The sequence below is a fragment of the Sesamum indicum genome, linkage group LG13 (genome assembly GCF_026168435.1).
Source record: "Sesamum indicum cultivar Baizhima isolate 11 linkage group LG13, ASM2616843v1, whole genome shotgun sequence".
In the NCBI taxonomy this organism is placed as follows: domain Eukaryota; kingdom Viridiplantae; phylum Streptophyta; class Magnoliopsida; order Lamiales; family Pedaliaceae; genus Sesamum; species Sesamum indicum.
Genome location: NC_142669.1, coordinates 19,172,989 through 19,185,955, shown reverse-complemented (window position 1 = coordinate 19,185,955; position 12,967 = coordinate 19,172,989). Strand labels below are relative to the sequence as shown.

The window sequence follows — 12,967 nt, the reverse complement described above, 5'->3', positions numbered from 1 at the left end:
CTAGGCAAGGATTCTGATGATAGAGACATATATCATGAAGACCTCACAAAGAAGTTAACAGCTATCTTGTAATGCATTGGTGTGTGTCAGTGTTGTTTTTATATATATATATATGTTTTAAGGGCTTTCAATTTGGAGTAAGTGCGTTATATATATATGAGGCCAGGTATATATATATATATATATAGTTATTCGAACTAAACATTAACTATGTTGGCGGCCATGAAGGTGACAGGAAGTTGTGAGGATGATTGATCTGATCTCCATCCAAGAACAGAAAACACAGACACCCACATGTGTGCGTGTGTGTGTGTACTTTTGTGTTGTATAAGTGGGACAGACATGTAATAGATAGATAAGCAGGTGGGATTTTTTCATGGCAAAGAAATGAGGAGGTCTGTCTTCTCACTTGTGTCCTAATTTGAAGTTTATTGTAGTTGGGAGGGATTTCATAGTTGGATCGTTTGACTTTGTTGATGTCTGCCGTGTGACCGTGTCCCTCAATTTACTAACTGTCTGTCTGTACAGATCAACTTTTTCTAGTCAGTCTTGTTTTCATTGCTTTTAAGCTCTTTCACAATTGCCCTCTAAAATTTAACTAAAGCCCATTTTTTATTTCATGCTTTTGAAGCTTATTACTTTCAAGAACAAATAACGAGTTAGAAGGTGTTTGTCTAAATTTTTTTAAAATATTTTATAAACACGTACATCTTATAAAATATTTTAGAAACTTATAAAATATTAGATTTTATTGAGGATTTACAATCCATCTAATACACAATCCATTTCCGAACGAGCCTAACCATCAATTAGCTTCAAGCAAGATGTAGTAAAATTACTCTTTTACCACTCTGCCATGAGACAATTTACACAACCACTACAATTGATCTTTTCTGCAAGAAAAGGGCACAACCGTATCTTCCTTGATCTCCAAATATAAGTTCCAAGGACATACAAAAAGGGTCCTACTCAAACTATTCTCTTCCAAGACACAGTAAACACATTTTACCAACAAAAGAATAAAAGGAACCATTTTCAGACAAGCAATCAATGAGTCAGTTCCACCGGTTGCCTATCTACACAGCTCTTATGGTGAAGTAATGTTTATGTTCTTTCTACCTTAGGGACATCGAATCAGAGCAAAAATGTTTCAGAGATATGTCTGGCAAATAATATTAATCATCACAGTTGAGGCCGCAGATTTCAAGTATTGGACCATCTGTGGAAACAAACAGCTTGACCCATACCCATACAAGGTTCATGATGGATGCAAGTAGCATCGACCAGATCACATTTACAGTTGGCACTCTGTCTTGCTTCCCTGTCAAACCCTTGAGGAATGGGTAGAGCTGCATGATGACCCAAATGGCAAAGAATAGTTTACCAAACAATGGACCCCAAGAATCGTACCCGTTATTAACAGCGACTGCAATGCCGACCACAACCCCCATGATGTTTATTACGAGCAATGTCGTTGGGGGGGGGGGGGGGGGTCATCCACTTTGAAGACATATAGCTCGGAAAATTCTCCATCATCGCCTCCTTTTGAGGTAACTGTCAAACCTGTGCTGACACCGGCAAGAACCTTGAGTAATCCTTGGAGGAGAGCAAAGACGTGTGAGTTAACACCTCCAATAACCCAGAATTGTTCGTTCCTCCACCAGTCGTCAATTCCTACACCACCCCATTGCATTTCAAGGATACCGGTTGCGGCAATGGAGATGAAGAGGGCCATGAATACGATGCTTGCATAATTACTAATCTGTCAATTGTGAATTTGGATGATGCATTATTAGGTAAAGCATTTAGAAACAAAAACTGACGTTCAATAATGCTATGGTATCACATACCTCAGGGACAATAAATTTCCCAGTGAGCAGGCAGATAGCAGGAAATGTATGGTATACGAGCAATGGAATGGAAGTCCAGGGATATACAACAGAATTTATATAAGAAAATCGTTCCAACCACTTCAATCCACCTCCATACCCATACCAGATTGGGCAATGTTTGCTTAGAAAAATCTCCACGGATCCAAGAGCCCATCGAAGAACCTGATGAAGACGATCTGAGAGGTTAATAGAAGCTGATCCCTTAAATGCAGGCCTCTTAGGTATGCAACAGACAGACCGCCAGCCGTGGCAGTGCATTTTGAACCCCGTCAATATATCTTCTGTAACGGAGCCATATATCCAGCCAACCTGGTTTAGCACTCGAACATTTAGAAGGTGGCTAGAAAACACATAGATCAAAGTAATATAAAGCAGAAGACCAAACAGTTGGTTTACCTCCTTTCCCCATTGGGTCTTGTCTTCATAACCACGGCTGATAAGATGCATGGCCTCTTCCAAGGGTGATGTTAAACTCACTTGGTAGGGTTGAAGACACAAATACGGGCGACTGCCCAGACCTCTTCTCGAGTTTCTCTTGGGAGACAGGAGGCGAGCTGACAATATTTGTGTCCGAGAATGAAGAAATGAAACTGATCTCTGTCAGATGTTACGGGTGTTTTTGCTTACTCTTGTTTCTTTCTTTGGTGTAAAGACAGTAAATTTTGGTTTTCTCAAACTAAAGTTTTACCTTTTTCTATACCTTCTTCAATGGTTTCAAGAGCATGTATCTGCTTGGAGGCCTCTTTGTGCTTTAACTTCTTTTTTTTATCTTTCTTTGTTTTTCCTCCCTTCTTCTCTCTAGAACCACAACAAAACAGCACCACTTGGGCCAGTAGTTACAGTCTTGCTAGGTGGTTTCTTCTTGGCTGGAGCATCATATCCGTAGAGAGCTTGCCTTCTAAAGACACATCCAGTTCCAACATATATAGGTCCTTAAAGACCATCCAAACCCTTCGTATTGACCTGTTTAAAGTTATAGAAGTCAGTTACCTCCATATTACCTCCACTCAGAAATATAATTTTTTGGTCCAAATTCACTCCAAATGCAAGTACCATAAGGGCAGATCTTACAATCAAAACAACTCTTGTCAGATCAATAGAACAATTTAAGCCAAATGATTAAAATGTTTAATTCTATTTGGCTCATAAGATGCTACTAATACCTATACAACCAGCAGCGGAACTGTTGATAGATTTCTTCACCATCCACAAAAATCCTGAAACGCCAATAAGAATGTATTACTTGGCCTGGAAACAACAAGATAACGAACTAAAATAGTAACACAAGGTACCATGACATAAGCAGTTACTCTTCATCAATGTCCCATGATGCAATCTCCAGTAAAATAACGCCAGAGGCACATCTCTCAGTTCCCATTGAAACTTTTGAATAGTTAAGAGTGGCCATTTCTAGAACCATGCTTTTTCTTTAACAGATTCTTATCTCTAATAGCTTCATGCAAGAGTTCATAGGCATAATAAGTTATATGTGACTTCCTCAACAAGTCTTCAACAACTATCTTAGGTGCTACAACTTGTTTCTTGTCAGCTTCAAAGATCGTGTTCACAGCTTCAGGGACAACACCCTTGCGCACCATAAGGTGTATGATTTCAACTGCCTCACGCAATCTGTGCTTCACACATAGGCAATTCAGCACTCGTCCAAATGTTGTTGGTGATGGGATGAACCCTTTCATAATGTCGTCAAGAAGAAAGCGATATCCAGAATCAATGTTTCCAGTTTTGCAGAAACCATCTATCATACAGCGGTAAGTGTAGTTATCTGGTGGACAGCCACTATCACCCATTTCATGGAATAGTTTTGCCGCCATATCCATACTCAACCTTTCGGAAAATGCATTGATCAGGATATTATATGTTGCTAATGTAGGGGAAAGTTTATACTGTTTTTCCATCCTTCTGAACAATACATAGGCTTCATCTAAATCCCCATTTTCACAAAAACCATTGATCAAGGTACCAAAAGTTACCGTATCTGGATGCATACCACTTTGCTGAATCTCAGTAAAAAACTCTACAGCTATCGCCAGTTTTCGAGCTTTGCAAAAACTCTCTATGAGTATGTTATAAGTAATAACATTGGGTATACAACCCTTCTCCATCATTGCTTTGAAAGTTTCCAATACATTATCAGAACTCGAACACTTGCAGAGCCCATCCAATATGATGTTATATGTGATGATATCTGGAGTAATGTCATGCTCCCACATGGTGTTGACAATTTCAAGTGCCTCACCCATCTTTAACTGTTTGCAGTAACCATCAATCAAAGTATTAAAGGTGAATATGTCTGGAAGAAACCCTTTGGTGATAGCATCATTCATAACAGTACTTGCATCAGCTAAACAGCCCATCTTGCACATGCCATTTATAACTAAATTATAGGTCCAGATATCAGGACTGCAACCATTTTGCTGCATCTCATTCATCAAGTGCAATGCTTCGAAAATTAGTCCCTGTCTACACAATCCTTTAATTAAAGTGTTGTAGAGAATAACATTAGGCTTTACTCTTTTTCCAGCAGCTTCACTAAATATGCTTATGGCCCTGTCTATGTCACCATCCTCACACAACCCATTCAATAAGGAACAGTATGTGAACTCGTCGGGCACAAACCCTCTAAATTGTGCATCAAGAAGAATCTTGTCTGCCTTTTGCACCATATTCAGTTTGCAGTATCCATCAATAATTGTATTGTATGTGAAAGCATCAGGCTTCAGACCACTATTGACCATTTTATTCATGTAATTCTCTGCTTCCACCACTTTTGAGTTCTTGCACAAGCCACATATAAGTGTATTATATGTCACAACATCAGGACAAAGACCTTCTCCCATCGCACCATCCAACATCCTGGCAGCCTCATCATGCAAGCCTTTCTTGCAAAGACCTTGGATGAAGATGTTAAACGTGAATAAATTTGGAAACACACCCCTTTTAAGAACCTTATCTAGTAGTATTTCACTCTCTTTTACATCTCCCTTCTTACAAAGTGTATGTAATAGCTTATTAAACGTAGCAACATTAGGGACTATCCCAAGCCTAAGCATCTGATCAAACAAACCATAGGCTTCCATTCTATAATCGCCTTCATAAAATCCACTTATCACTGTACAGTATGTTACCGAGTTAAACTTGCATCCCTGAGAAGGCATGTTATTCAGAAGCCTGAGAGCAGCATGCGGCCGATTTGTTCTACAAAATGATTTTATCCTAATTGTATATGTATATACATCAGGTGCAATCCCTTTATCTTTCAGTCTCATATAAACTTTATGGGCCTGATTAAAATACCCATTTTCCACCAAAATATTCATAATAACATTGTACGAAAAAACTGTCGGCTCACAATTATAAAAGTCCATCCTCTCAAACACATTGACGGCTTCTTGAATCTTCCTTTTCCTCCCATAATTTCTCATGACACAAATGTACACTCCTTCCAACCACCTGTTATCAAATTCTTCCCTCATCTCCGCCACAATATTCTCCATGGCCTCAAACTCCCCATAGCTACCAAGCTTTTCAACCATGCATTTATAAGTTAACAAAGTGTGTCTGTAGCCATCTTCCTTCTTCACCGTATTAAACATCTCCAGAGCCCTTAATGGGTCTTTCTGGTATCTTATGACGGCGGCTACATGTTTAGGAAGGACAGCAGAACTCATTCCACTCCAAAACTTAACCTAATCAATATTTCGATCAAAATCCATTACACCAGTTTGAACATTAAGCTCAAAGTTGCAGTATTCCATCACCAAAATTTCCACTTGAATCCTTCTACCCACGCCCATCTCAAATCGTTTGAACCTTATAATCAATTGGCCCAGCAAAAATCAGGAACAAAAGATCATCTCCAAATCAAAAGGATTGCTTAAACAACACAGACACTCACAAGAACGATAACAAAAATCCAGCCAAAGTCCAATAACAACCTAACAATGTGGACAAAAATTCAATCAGGCATTTCATCAATCACCTTGAACGCAAAACTTGCTCAGAAAATTTCTTCTACAAACGTTAAAAGAAATTTAGCAAAAACAAAAATCACGAGTTAAGGAATATGGAATTTTTTCTTGGAAGGTGTGCCGTGTGCCGATGGATTCGTGGACATGAAGCTAGAGATATGGAATTTTTTCTTCACTTCGCGCGACAGACAGAGAGAAAGAGTTCTCACTTCTCAATAGTGAAGAGACAGTTCTCAATTTCTCACATTGCATATTTACTACCTTTTTAGCTTTTCTTTTTTATTTCTAATTTTAATTTTAATAAATTACTTTGTTGATTTATTTATTTAATAAATATAGATATAACTAATATATTTATTTATATACATCAAATAAATATAGAATTAAGATAACTAATAACAACTGTATTTTATTATAATGGATAGTACATAACAGTACAATTCATATATATTATATTAAATATTTATTTATAAAAAATTTATCAAAACGTATTAAATTATTGATTAAGCTTATTTTTAAATAATACAAATCAAAATACCATACTTTGGTATTATCTAAAGTTAAAATATGAGATATTAACTAATGATTCTAATTTATGATGAATTTTAAACATAATATTTTATTTTAGTGGATATTGAAATTATAACGATAAAATTCATATGCATTATATTAAATATTTATTTATAAAAATGATTAAAATATACTAAATTATTGATTAAGCTTATTTTAGATAGTATAAACTAAAATACATATTTTAACATTATCTAAAATCAAAATATGAGATATGGACTAATAATTCTAATATATAGCGAATAAATGTTTTTTGTCGTGATGGATTGAAATTGTAATGATAAAATTCATATGTCTTATATTAAATATTTATTTACAAAGAAATTATCAAAACGTACTAATTTTTTATTAAGCTTGTTTTTAGACGATATAAACCAAAATACCGTATTTTAATATCATCTAAAACTAAAATATGATACATTGACTAACCATTCTAACATATGGTGAATTTATATATAAATGCATTTTATTGCAGTGGATATTGAAATTATGACGATAAAATTTATATACATTAATCAAATATGTATTTATAAAAAAATTACAAAATATACTAAATTATTGATTAAACTTGATTTTTGGATTATATAAACTAAATTATCACATTTCACATCATTTAAAACTAGAATATGAGATATTAACTAATAATTCTAATTTATGGTGAATTTTAAATATTTATTTACAAAAAAAAGTATCAGAACTTATTAAATTATTGCTTAAGTTTGTTTTTAAACAATATAAATAAAAATAGTATATCTTATTATTATATAAAATTAAAATAAGTGATATATTAACTAATAATTCTAAATTGTAGTGAATTTTGAATATAAACTTGATATAATATTAAATATGTACTTAAGTAATATTTAAAAATAAATAATAATAATAAGGAATATAGCTCTAATGTTTGTGAGTCAGCTCGACTCATCTTGCACCCCTATTCTTATTATGCAGGTTCGCTTCAATATTTTTTGCCATTTCTTTCCTCTAGTTAATAAAGAACTAAAAGTATCGCGTTTGAAAAACATACAAGATCAAATATGTTTAATTGAAATACATACAGAATTAAAATCGACGATTATATGATTATAGCATTAAATATGTCAAAAATATAAAAATTACAGGATCAAATATATATTTTTAAAAAGGTAAAGAATCAAAAGTAAAATAACTCTATACGTACCGGACAAAAATTAATTTGGCAACAGTTTAATAGGAATTTGAGTGAGAAAAACATCCGACTTGTGTAACACCAACCTCCATGCTAAAGAAAACAAAATCCGAGAAAGAAATGATGTTGCTGTTCCTCCATGCTAAACAAAATTTGCACACCCTGAGAAGGCTGTCTATACCTTTTTTGTGTCTTTCTTTTGTTAAAGCTGCCATCTTTTAATTTTTAACTTATTTTTGTTTTCCTCATCTCAACTTCCCAATTTTTTCTTTTTTCAAATTTGAACCTTCACATTGCTTTATCTTCTTTCACTCTTTTTCCGATGACTTCTTATAATTTCTTCTATTTCTTTCAATATTTTGTATTTATTCAATTAAGACATATGATTTTAAAATAATATGTTTTAAAACTTTAATCAATTACGCATATATATATATATATATATAAGCATGTATCCACCAACTTTAGAGGAATCAAGGACTTAACCAGCATTAAGGTGGGATAACAAATGTTACAGTCCATGTTCATAAAAAATTACAAGGTGGCAAAGTGGGATTTCTTGAAAAAAGTCGAGATCTCGAAAATGGTTGGAAATTCATGAATATAACAACAATGGGTTCTTACAATAATAATGACAGCTTAGGGATTCAATTCTTTTCAGAAAGAATATCATCAACTCATGAAAGATATCTATTACATATGTAGCTTGTTAACAGAATGGTGAAAGTGCCAAGACATGGAAATTGTTCCAGCAGATACTCTCGCATTTGCTCTTTTGCAGCTGGAGAGAAATGCCCTTGCAGTTGCAGTTGTTCTGTTCTATTGCCTATTCAACCTATCCTTCTCTCCTATTCGCATTTGCTCAGCTGCCTTTCATGTCTTCATAGGCAGGGAATTTGCATCTTCACTGCTCCATTTCCTGCGATGCACGGATGAAACAATACCTCCAGCATTCCTTCATGATTGTTTAATATCATTTTAGCAGGATGTCTTCATTCTATTTTTTTTATGTACAATATCATAAATTCATTAACCAGAATGGGAGGGAAACAAACAAGAAAGCAACAGCTTATTGCAAGAAAGACTTATGAAATAGAGTAAAATTAGTCTCAGACATCCAAGGAAGGAAGTAAAGCAGCAGAAGCTCTCAAGCCCGGCGAAAGGCGAAAGCTCTCAGGCGGCCACTGCGAATGTTCTGAGAAACAAGCCTTTGGATTTATCATCATCGACATAATCCGACAATTAATTAAACCTTAATAAACAACCAAAAAATAATGATCAATTAATTTCCCATCCCTGCATGGCCAGCAAAAAACTCTTTAAGTGCAAATGCTGGCTAAAATAGGGATGGATTCGGGAAACTCTGTATTCGAGGGACTTGTTCATCCCCCAAGCTCCCTGAATCTTCCACGCCAGAGGGGCAGACATCCAAGTCCCAACTATTTCCCCAATTACAGAAAAGAAGACATTATATATATCCAAAACCATGAATCCATGTACATACGCATGTATAATATCTACAAAAAAGCACATACGAAAACGTAAATAAACAACATACATGTAGTATTGGAACAATCTCAGACATCCAAGGAAGGATGGGAGCAGCAGAAACTCTCAAGCCCGGCGAAAGGCGAAAGTTCTCAGGCGGCCGCTGCGAATGTTTTTTGAGAAACCGGCCTTGAATTTCTCATCATCGATGACAAAAACTCTCGACAAAAAATAAGAAAAATTCGCCAAATTATCAATGCAATCTACGATCATGAACACAATCACTGAGAAAATTGTTAGCGTGAAACAACAATTAAGGAAATTAAGTTTGACAGACTGGAGGAAGAGGAGCTGGGGGGATTGGATTTATATAGAAAAAAATGGTGATTTAGGGTTTATTGTGATTGGAACAATCTAGAAGTTTGGGCCCATTTTTTGGAGTGGGTTTATGGGTCTATCGTTGGGCTGTGGAAATGGTCCACCCAGAGAAATTTATGGCCAATACTTATTTAATAAACAAGCCCTTGAAGTATAAATATTTATGCGTTAGTGTTGTTGAAAAAAGTAATCAAATATCCTTTAAAATAAGGTATAAAATGCTATTATCTAAAGCAAAAAACAATATACTTTTGTTTTTCCAACTAAATTTCGTACAACTAAATCTCATCTAACAAATAAATTCATTTGTTAGTCAAAATTCATTGAATTTGCTGATATTAACAAAAAAAAATGAAAAGAAAAAATCTATATTTACTATCGGTTGACTTATCACTGACTTACTGCAAGTCAAATAAATCTTTTTATTATCAAATTATCATCATACGTCTTCACTCGTTAATGCATGTGAGGAGGTATATTTTCACAGTTATGTGGGTATTTTAGTCCTAAAAAATTATTTGACCTGTAATAAATCGGGTAATAAATTAATCGAGGGCAAATATAAATTTTCATTCAATTTCTTTTGTTAAATATCATCAGCAAATTCAGTGATTTTTTACCAATAGGAGACTTATTTGTCAAACGAAAATAAATTTCAAATGTACTATATGTAATTTCTCAAACCACAGAAAATTTATATGTAATTACACCAAATCTCAAGGGAGAGTGATTGTAATTATCCCTTATCTTAATTATATGTCCCCCCCATCCTCTTCTTTTCCTCACTAATCTTAACTTTGTAAAGAACTGCTATATCATATAATTTTTATTCTTGTATATTAACTTAATTTTAATGCCTAAATTATATATTGAAAAATATTGTTCAATGAAAAAATAAATCGAGCTGATTAATTTACTCATATACAATTAGTAATGTCAATTACGATTTCAAATCTTTTAAAATATCTTTAGAATGCTCTAAAATTAAATTCAACATCAGATTATTACAGCAGCTATATAATTTCCAATATAAAAATTCAATATTATTGTATATAGAATTATTGCTGATCATATATGATAATTGCGGTGCGCACATATATTAAGACATTAATGTTTCTTGATTAACATATATCCCTCAAATCGTAATTCATATATGCACTTTTCTTTTGTATACGTATGTATCTAATAATACGTACGATGCATACCATACTATTTTTTGCTTGATACATGTGATCGAAAATTATATATATGTGTGTAATTATGCATCAATAAAAATAGGGTAAATTATATTTTGTCATCCAAACTATGTTCGTTTTCACACATTGTCATCAATTTTTTTTTTTGTGTCAATTTATCATCTCAACTTTGTAAAATTGCACTTTGCCATACATAACCCCTTTTTTTGTTGATTCTTTTGCCAAAAGAATTCACATGTTGTGAATCTATGAAAAATAATCACATCTCATAATCCTTAAATATCACATGTACACTACATGTGATATTTTTTGGGCAAAGTGTAAAGTTGAGATGGTAAGTTGAAACAAAAAAAGAATTAAATACCAGTGTAAAAACAATCATAATTTAGATGGAAAAACACAATTAACCGATAAAAGTATGATAAATTTGAGTGGCAGTAGCTAGCTAGTATTGATGATCTAGTTATGAATGGGACTTTTCTTTCGTGCAGGAGTGTAATCCATTGCTGCTAATTCTTGAGCATCTCCCGCCTCCTCTTCCGTCACTACCACCATCGACTCCTTTCCTCTCTCGTTTGCTGGATTTGGGGATTGAAGAATCCTCCTTACATTTCTTGCTGCAATAATCAAATCAGATCAATACACAAATTGGATGAGTTGTGTTAATAACGAAATGGATAGTATATATATGTAGTTGAAAAAACAAGTGAATTAAGTACCTGGGACTCGAGTAGTAGTGGTTGAGATGAAGCAAACTAGGAAGAGAAGTGAGAGCAGAAGGAGTTGTTTGGAAATTACTACACCCATCTATCTGATCTCTTCTCTCTCTCTCTCTCTCTCTCTCTCTCTATTTTTATGACAATACTCAAATGTTTTGATGAGCAGAGAAATTAAGTTCCAATAATGAATTCACATTCAAATGAATTACTAAGTGCTGCTATTTATACACAAATTCACTCCAACAAATTGTAAACCCATAGCTCGCTTGTGACATGAATTAATATCTATACACACCACATTAAAATCTCTATAAATTAATAATATCGGAACCACGTAATTTATTGATTTAAAGTGGTATTAATTAATTGATAAATTAATAACGGATTACTTTCAAGAGATTTTTTTCGATTCAACAAACCTTCATTCTTCATAAATGAAATGCTTTTGCGACGAATTACACGTTAAGAAAGCACTCGTTGCGGCAACAACTCTTCCTGTAGCAGTATGAGAACGCAAAATCGGAGTTTTTGGAGGTAGTAAGGAAAGTTAGAGATGAAATACCGTTAGATTTAAAGTTTAAGAAGAAACAAACAATAATGAAATCATACTTTAGTAAGTTGTCTTAGTTATATTTGTAATTTTATAAAATTATTAATTTATAACATTGAAGGGACCATAATTTGTATAGGGGTTTTTTGAAAAAATATTATCTTATTAATTTATCAAAAAAAATTATAATGTAATATTAATTTGTTGGTAATAAATTATTTTTTAATCAATAATTATAGTAAATTAAGATGTATTAATCATAAAATTATTATCTTTTTATTATAAATACAAATATTAAGATATTCAATATTTATATATACTATTTTTATTATATTTATATAATATGATATATATTTTTCAAAGTAGAATATTTGGTTCGATTCAATTAACCAGGACAAGAATTTAAAACCAAGTCGCATATCATAATTTTAAAAAATAAATAATTTTTTATTTGATATTCGACAAAAATATCGAATTGTTATTTTGTTGGATTAGTTGTACATTGCACACCCAAATAAAAATAAAAATAAAAAGATACAAATAATAGAGATACAGCCTTAATTAAGTAGGCATCAAAAAAAAGTTGAGTGATTAATAAGCAGCACAGCAAGCAATTGAAAAGAGCAGCAAATCAGAGCAGACAGGCTAATCCGGATAAGTCGCTCTGAGAGCGGCTGTTGTGAGGATTTCACATGACGCGCTTTCTTCTTTCATTGGTGGGACTGAAGCGCGCTTCTTGTCTCGCCACAACCCACACCCCTCAGACATTCTGTTCCTCCTGAGTTGACCTTTGGAAAGTGAGGGACATTGATTTTTTTCAATAATAAATAAATGGGATAATTATATCTTTTTTCACCAAAGATATAATGTAATTACACGTAAATGTTTTGTAGTTTAGAAAATTACATCAAGCACTTTTGAGATTTACTTTCGTCTAATAAATAAACCACTTTGATGATATTTATAAAAAACAAAAAAAAATCGATATTTACCCTCAATTGTAATTTATTGCAGGTC

General features: G+C 33.4%; 1 protein-coding gene, 1 long non-coding RNA gene, 2 other non-coding genes and 1 pseudogene across 5 annotated transcripts; all 5 read right to left on the bottom strand.

The window, feature by feature from the left end:
* Positions 1-905: 905 nt before the first annotated feature.
* LOC105179072 (putative cellulose synthase A catalytic subunit 9 [UDP-forming]) lies at positions 906-2,705 on the bottom strand (annotated as a pseudogene). Its single transcript, XR_016063629.1, has 4 exons — positions 2,581-2,705; positions 2,289-2,482; positions 1,851-2,201; positions 906-1,762 (listed from the first exon to the last, which is right to left on the bottom strand). The product of XR_016063629.1 is annotated as a putative cellulose synthase A catalytic subunit 9 [UDP-forming] (transcript).
* Positions 2,594-6,118, bottom strand: LOC105179036 (Pentatricopeptide repeat (PPR) superfamily protein). The gene is made up of 4 exons (XM_088877043.1): positions 5,809-6,118; positions 3,185-5,723; positions 3,056-3,109; positions 2,594-2,855 (listed from the first exon to the last, which is right to left on the bottom strand). Exon 2 carries the CDS (start codon positions 5,579-5,581, stop codon positions 3,287-3,289), a length of 2,295 nt encoding a protein of 764 aa, XP_088733169.1. The 5' UTR covers positions 5,582-5,723; positions 5,809-6,118; the 3' UTR covers positions 2,594-2,855; positions 3,056-3,109; positions 3,185-3,286.
* Positions 6,119-8,194: 2,076 nt separating this feature from the next.
* LOC105179034 (uncharacterized) lies at positions 8,195-11,592 on the bottom strand. The gene is made up of 3 exons (XR_849200.3): positions 11,401-11,592; positions 9,178-11,298; positions 8,195-8,574 (listed from the first exon to the last, which is right to left on the bottom strand). It is a non-coding gene; the product is annotated as an uncharacterized LOC105179034 (long non-coding RNA).
* On the bottom strand, positions 8,725-8,850 carry LOC148784608 (small nucleolar RNA SNORD14). Its single transcript, XR_016063829.1, has one exon. It is a non-coding gene; the product is annotated as a small nucleolar RNA SNORD14 (small nucleolar RNA).
* On the bottom strand, positions 8,903-9,016 carry LOC148784607 (small nucleolar RNA snoR99). Its single transcript, XR_016063877.1, has one exon. It is a non-coding gene; the product is annotated as a small nucleolar RNA snoR99 (small nucleolar RNA).
* Positions 11,593-12,967: the final 1,375 nt, after the last annotated feature.